Source organism: Octodon degus, unplaced genomic scaffold, assembly GCF_000260255.1.
Source record: "Octodon degus isolate 3935 unplaced genomic scaffold, OctDeg1.0 scaffold00213, whole genome shotgun sequence".
Lineage (NCBI taxonomy): Eukaryota > Metazoa > Chordata > Mammalia > Rodentia > Octodontidae > Octodon > Octodon degus.
Genome location: NW_004524789.1, coordinates 1,526,821 through 1,534,821, shown reverse-complemented (window position 1 = coordinate 1,534,821; position 8,001 = coordinate 1,526,821). Strand labels below are relative to the sequence as shown.

Sequence of the window (8,001 nt, the reverse complement as noted above, 5' to 3'; positions counted from 1 at the left end):
CAGCCCCGCTCCCTGCACCTGCCGGTGCCGCGCCTCCCGCCCCTCCGCGGGACGAATCCCCGCGCAGCCCGCGCCCGCCCGGGAAGGGGTGGAGACCCCGGCCTCGCGCCGCTGAGCCCCGGCCGCCCGGTGTCCGGGTGCTTGACGCTCGGTGCCGCTCTTGTCTTGGCAGCTGGGCTTTGAGGACGTGATCGCAGAGCCGCGGACCGCGCACTCCTTCGACAAAGTGTGGATCTGCAGCCACGCGCTCTTCGAGGTCAGCAAATACGTGATCTACAAGCTCCTGACACTGCTGCTGGCCGTGCCCCTGGCCTTCGTCGCCGGCCTTCTCTTCGCCACCCTGAGCTGCCTGCACATCTGGTGAGAAGGGCACGCGGGGGGCACCAGCTCTCCGGCGAGGAGGGCAGGGAGATGCTTTGCCACCGTCCCTGTGCTTCCTTTCCGCGGGTCGGTCTGTGGAGGGAAGGACACGCCTCGGTGCTCCTGCAGGGGACACCTGGAAGCCAGGCCTGGGGAGCAGATCCACTCTTCAGAATAATGATAGTTTGGGCCGGGAGTTCTAACAAGGAGGAACGCGCCTCTTTCCTGAGCACAGTTTTCCTTCGCCGAGGAGGCCAACTGAGGTGGAGGTGGGGCGCTGGAAGCTGGCTTCCTGCCGCAGGCTGTCTCCCTGGGCCCTGCTAGGACTTGTCCCTGTGGTTCTGGGCGGGTCACACGTGTGCACGGTGTGCTTGAGGCAAAGCAAAAGTGATCACTAGAAGACTGCCTCTCACAGTAGAATTGCACAGCAGTGTCGGATTGGGTTAAGCAGCGCGGTGGCTCAGTGGCCGGGCAGCTCCAGTCCTGCTTGGCAGGTGGCAGGGGTGGGACCCCAGGAGATGAGAGGTGAATACATTGAAGGGGGAGCCTCCACCGCAGTAAAGGAAGGAAAATGAAGTAAGAATCAAGCTACTGGAATAAGCACTTCCCTGGCAAGCGCAAGGGTCTGAGTTCAATCCCTGGTTCCAAAAAAAAAAACACAAAAAAAACAAAAAAACAAAAACAATCAAGCTACTCTTCCATCTCACAGGCACAAATGGGAGTAGCATCCAGTTAGAAGGAAAAGATGGTTGGAAACCTAGTGGAGTTTGAAAGGGTGTTTTAAGTAGCTTTAGTCACATTCAGAATGCATCCTAAAACTTTAGAAACCATTTTTAAGCATTAAAAAGATTTAAGGAAAACTTTACATTCTGCCAAGAACTCTCGGTGTCCTTGTGTTAAAGGATATCCGCTTTATTCCAAAAAGGAGCATCACTGTATTTCACAACAGTTTTCAAGCAGATGCATCTGGTGAAATGTGTACCCCCCAGGCCTCTTCAAACCCCTTAGGTGACATGACCCCACCACAAGAAATACTCCGTGTCCATTGCTGTTACCAAATGCCTCGTCCCCTCAGCTCCGTGCACCTCCACCTGCACGCTTTAGTCAGCTAGCTAGCTATTGGTTTCACAAACTGTATCCATTTGATGTTGGCTGCTGGCCGTAGGCTGCTGTTTCAGCTTGCCCGCAGTTTAGGTTCAGGTATGAGTGCTGGGAAGAAGGACAAGGCAGGCTGTGTGAGGCCAGGAAGCCTAAAGGGGTTTAAAGAGTGAAAAGCAAGATCACCAGGTTAATAGAAGACAAGCAGAGGTCTGCGGTATCAGCACTGCAAGTTATAAACGGTTGCATTGCAAGCACCAGAGAATGAAGCCTCCGTGTATGTACAATGATCTGACTTCCCAAGCACATGGGTTCTTTAGCGATCCCTAAATCCGCTCATAAAATTTGGAACTCCTGATTAACTAAAATCAGTCATCTTCACCTCTGCCATCAGTTTTGTAACTTACAAGTTGTGGGGGGAAAAAGAGACACATTGCATATTGTGAAAATCTGGCTGCGCGGCTATTTGGAAATACAGTGCCGTATTTATAGCCAACAATGGAAGAATTGGAAAAAAGAAAGTTTTTACAACATAGTGGAAAGATATAAGTAAGACTAGAGTTAAGCCAATGATGCCTTTCTCCACCTTAGAAGGGGAAATGTTTTGGAGGTAGTTTTTTCCATTAGTGAATCATCAGCCCACATCCATTTAGCTACATAAAATGTATTATGTATGTATTTATTTATTTATTTACTCTGTGTTTAGGACAGGGTCTACAGGGTCTCACTATGTAGATCAGACTCATAGTGATCCTCCTGTTTTCAGCCTCCCAAGAGCTGGGATTACAGGCACTTGCCACTATGCCCAGTCTCACTGCGGTCTCAGCATGCCCCTGGAGGGTGGGGCCAGCACGGCACACTGGGGGTTGAACCCGCACTGTTGTGTCTGCCTGAGCAGGCGCTTAGTCCACTGAGCTATCAGGCCAGCCCCAAAATGCAGTATTTAACTTTGGCTTTTTTTTTTTTTTTCAAATTACGGTCATGTGAAATATCAATATTTCACTGTAATATGTTTGCCATCAGGCAGCTGTGATTGTAAGCACAAAAGTAATTTAAAACAAAAAATGCTTAAATGTTATGTTGTACCTTGATAAGAATAGATTCATTACTGGGTTCTGTTGCCATGGCATCTTAGACTGGATAAGAAGCCCTATAGAAAAGCTACTCAAGTTAAATTTCTCTCTTGTTATATTTTTTAAGGAAGGCATTAATTTGTGCCTTGCCAATAGGTTGATAGTGACCAAAGTTGAGGAAATACTCAACAGTGGAACTTTGAGCCAAGTCACAATCTTACCCCATATCTGAATTTAAATATTTTTCAGGACAATCTCCCTATTTTGCCCAGGCTTGCTTTGAACTCTGAGGATTCAAGCAGACCTCCTGCCTCAGCCTCCTTAATAGCTGGTATATACCACTGTGTACAGCTTGCTTATAGGTTCTTCGAAGAAATAAATGACAACAACAACAAAAACTCAGAAGCTTAATGATTATAGAATCCTAGAACAGAGGTGTGGTCATTAGGACCAGCGAACGTGTTTGATTCCGTGCTGCAGTCAAATATAGACAGCTACCACTTCGCAATTTGGTAAATAAGGTCATGGCCCATAAATGGATCATTCCCAGAGAAGTACCACCAGGGCATCTGTCCCCACCCCTCTTTTGCTGCAATGCCGTGCAAATACATGTCCAAGTTGGAAATGCAATGGTTGCAATCTCAATTCCAAATGTTCATAGTACTGTAAAAAGCTGTCACAGTGCAATGTGAATGACATTATAGCTACATAAAAATCCCTCATCAAGGGTAATTTGTCCTATGGAGAAGTATATAATTTTATAGCTTATAAATTTTATGTAAAAAGTGTTTCATTGGTCACAGCGAGCCCCAACCACATTTTCGGTCATTTCAGAATGTGGGTAGTTTCAGAAGAGAAACAACCTGCAGCGTTGACAGCTCAGGTTTGGTACTCAAAGATTATTAGGTTCTCTAGTCCAAAATGAAAGAACAAAGGAGGCTGGGGAGATAGCTAGTAGGATAAGCACTTACCTGGCAAGCGCAGGATCCTGAGTTCAATCCCAGTACCGCATCAACAACAACAACAGCAAGAATAAAAGCTTAAATCAAATAAAGTTAAGTGTTAATCACATTGTACGAACTTAATCTCTCAAATGTGAGCAACTGCATTTTGCTGAACTCAAAAGTCAGTTTTGATGTATTGAGTCCCTTTTAAGACAAGGAAAACTAAAGTTACAGGGATAAAAATTTCTTATCTAAAGAACAGACAGTGTACTATATCAGCAAACCTGATCTAAACTTCAGGTTTGTAATCTATCAATCTGAGATTATTTTACCATGCTGGTTTTCATTGTATATTCTGACTTCAAGACACATCTAACGGGGCTAGGGAGATAGCTCAGAGGTATAAGCACCTACCTGGAAAGCAGAAGGTCCCAAGTTCAATCCTAGCCCTGCACACATAACATGCTGGGCCTGGAAACTCCAGCTCACCTAGCCCCAGAACCAGATATGGTGGCGCACGCCTGCAATCCCAGCACTCAGGAGGTTGAAACAGGAAGATCGCTGCAAGTTTGAGGTCAGCCTAGCAAGACTCTGTCTCAAAAAAAGGGGAGGGGAAGAATATGGCTATTATTCTTCAAAATGGCAGCACCATGTGGACATTTGAAGGATACATAATAAATATCTTATCTGTAAATTTCCTGTTCTTGCCTTGATTTGTAGCAATGTGCCCTAGATCACGTATCAAATGAAAAACACAGCAGTGAAAGTCACAACTTGCCACCGCTCGGGTTTCTACTCAGTTGTTTAGCTCTGAAATACACCCTAATTAATTTTCTTATAAAACTGCTTCGGATATTTAGCACTTAGAACAAAACAGAAGATAAAAATAGTCAGTGTGGATAGGCAGTATGAATAATTCAGTATTCTAATAATATATCAATCAGACAAACAGTTACTGATCTGCTTACTTTAGGCGGAATACAGGAGACCTTCCTTTGTGTCACATTTTAATAGCAAATTAAGGAAAGAACTTCACTCTTGTGCCAACCCAGGTAGTAATAAAGCTTGCACAAAAGCTGCCAGCAGCAACTAAGAATTCACAAACATTTTCGTGCTGAAAGAGCGTAGCTTCCATATAGAACATTATTCAAAAGATGACATAGAAACTTCACCAGCCTGGGCAACATAAGAACATGCAGCTACAGGGACAAAGAGCAGACAAAAAACAATTTGAAGATAAAAGACTAGCTTTTCTCATCTGAGAGTTTCAACATTATTTGCAGCGTTACTTTGACTACCCCAAACAGAACTCGACAGTATGTGTAATTAGTATGAAAAAAATAATAGCACAGGGCATAATCATCTAAAGCCTAATTAAACATATAAAACATAACAAAATGCTAAATTTATTTCCAATTAAATACTTACGAAAGGTCAAGTTACTTTAAAAAAAAACACTTACATTCTAGAAGAAAATACAGGAATATACGTATTTATTTATGATATCTTTGGGTCAATTTGAGGAAGTTTGTTTCAGTATTTTAAAAGGACAAAGAGGGAGGATCCAACCCTGCCTAGTCCAGGGATTGGCAAGCAGAATTAAACAGGAAAGGTTAACAGGAAGCAGAGCCTTGGAAATGTGATGATTACTCAGGTTAATGTTTAGGGGCAAGATCAGCGGTAAACAGACTGTCTCACTTTTGTTACTGTTTCCAATAGCATTGCACCAACAGACTGTTAGCACCTCATCCTATACATGCCCATTTATTTTCAGTCAGTCTATCTTTTGCGTTTCTTGTCATTGCCCACTTGTTCTGAATTGCTCGATGAAATTTGAGTAAGCTCAGGCCTTGGGTCTTATTCATGTACAAGTGGTCTTACTGGGTGGCCTGAACAACCCTTATGTGCCCCTTTCCTCTATTTCAGGATCCTAATGCCTTTTGTGAAGACCTGCTTAATGGTTCTGCCTTCAGTGCAGACGGTATGGAAGACTGTGGCAGACGCCGTCATAGCCCCACTGTGCACAAGTGCAGGACAGATCTTTTCTTCTGTCAGCCTGCAGCTGAGCCATGACTGAGCGCTTAGACTCCAGGTCTGAGATCTGGACGTGTAATACGCCTTTCTTGCTATAACATAAATGTACTACTGTTCTATTTCTCAACTGCTCCGAACAAGAAAAGGATTGAGACGAGAACACACATTTAGAAAGTATTGGCAGAGTTCAAGTGATGTTTTTCCAATTCATGCCCAAGGATTTCATATCTCATTTTATAAACCAGGATCATTTGGAAGGTTAGCAACACTTACTTTTAGAGACAGGCAGCTTTTGCTTTACTAAATCAAGTACACATTTTCAACTAGTAAATCTGTAGTGATCAAGGGATACTTTTCTCAAAGTGCTAGGATAGTTTTGTGTACAACTACATAAAAACAAGGAGCTTCTTATTTTCTTATACTCCGAGAACTTTCAAAGTTTTAGCATTACCTCTATATTTTAATATTTTAAAATTATACTTTAATATTTTAAAATTACTTTTACAGACATAATCATGAGGCTCCCTAAAGTTGGTATTTCCTCACCTTGAAGAAGTAACAAAAGCACACAAGGACGTTACTGATACCAAGTAAAGCAACACAAATACATGTGGAAATAGATTCATGAAAATGCTTTCCTTGGAAGTATACTGTTAACCTGAAGGCCTATTTAACAAGATGTTTCATTTTACTGTATATTTTGTACTTAATATAAATGTTGCTCTAATTGGATTGCTTTATGATATTCGTTATGGTGTGAACGATGTACAGAGTAAGCAAACGTATCTTACGCAAGGCAACTTCAGGGAAGACACCTGCGCTGATCACTGAAGCCTTTATGTGGCTTCCGTGGAGAAGGGATGTAAAGCCTGGCATGTGACGTCCTCCTTTCTGATCTTCCCAAGCAAAATCTTAAACGTTTTTATGACTGACATGTTTCTGTCTGTAAAGTTAAGTCGCATCTGATTGACATGTTGCCTTGTTGTTAGAAATTAAATCTATCCTCTGCATTCCTGTGACTGTTTCACCGTACTCTCACGTGATACTGGTGCTAAGAGCATTTTCTGATACTGGTTATTTCTGATACTGCCATACAATTCCTACTACAAGGATGCATGGAGAGTCTTACAGAGAAGTCGTCAATGTGGGGGAGCCACGCTAAGGAGCTCTATGTATAAATTAAAAATTAACAATTACAAACTTTTAATAAGGATATGGATTTTGTATAAAATTATCCTGTAATTTTTGGACTGCGAGGTCTTATTTTAGTCTTAGGAGTTACTGTTATTTTACAACTCTCTTTTATCCTAAAGTGATATAGGTTTATACAACAGTGTCATTAGTGTGATTTGTACATCCTTACAGGGTTCTAAATGTGTAAACTTCAGAATTTCCATCAGAACATGAGTTAACTTTTCTTTGGATAGCCTTGTAAGTAACAGCTCTTAATTCAATGAAAGATTAATAAGATTTTTTCTTAAGTTGTCAGTTTGGGTGACTAAAAAGGATGATTGAACTGAAATACTCTTGGGAACAAGTCAAGTGAATGTTTAAATTGTGAAACCCATATCCTTTTGAAGGCAGTTACAGAAGAGACTTTTAAAACTGCCTTGAGACATTTAACATCCTTAGAAAAATACTCGTGGTCACGACTATCCAGTATCCCAATTCACATAGCTGTACAGATTTGATACCAGTTTAAAAGATCAATCGGTCTCATGACTTTATAGTTGTGCCTTGTATTTAAGATATTTGTTTAAATATTTGTATGTATTGATTAGCAAAAGGTATTTGACTAATAAAATATCTATTTTAATAAATCAAGAGCTTCATCCTTTTCAAATGGTGATAAGCAAATTTTAAAATATATATACTGAGACAAATAAATCTTTTAACTTCTAATATATGAAACAAAAGTTCATTATTTCTGAACAATGTTGATTACTTTCCAAATGCATTTTATTGAGATTTTTCATGAATTGTTTTATTTTAAAGATTCAAATTTTGAAAAAGCAAATTGAAATTTCATATGAAAATGTATTAATCCTTTTATTGTGGTAAGGGGAAGTACAAAAGAATTAATAAATATTCTAAAAACTCTTAAGTGTGTTCATTTTTTTTTTATTCATTTTATTGAGAAACATATAGCAATGAGACAGTTTCAGAACAGGTTAGTAGGACAGTTATGGTAATTAATACACTGCATATTGTTGTCTTCATAGTGGTTATTCAGAGTACAAGATGCAGACATGATATCCTGTGCAAACGCTATTAGTACAAATCTTTCTTCTCATTGAATTAAGAGAAAGTCGCTGTATATCCTATTTTGTATATGCAGATACAGAACGGTCCTTCCTTTGTATCCCTTTTCTTGTTTAGTCTTGCCAGAGATGGGCACCCCAGTGCCGTTTAAATGTCGTAGGCGCGTGAGTTCAGCAGAACAACCCAACACAGTCCCGCGGCCCATATTGTTTTTATTATATTTTCTCCTG

At 41.1% G+C, this 8,001-nt stretch overlaps 1 protein-coding gene across 1 annotated transcript; it reads left to right on the top strand.

The window, feature by feature from the left end:
• Positions 1 to 145: 145 nt before the first annotated feature.
• Positions 146 to 7,609, top strand: Cav2 (caveolin 2; the record flags this gene model as incomplete). Its single annotated transcript, XM_023705049.1, has 2 exons — positions 146 to 360; positions 5,402 to 7,609. Coding segments are annotated over 2 exons (366 nt in total), but the record flags the coding sequence as incomplete, so codon positions are not given.
• Between the last annotated feature and the right edge of the window lie 392 nt (positions 7,610 to 8,001).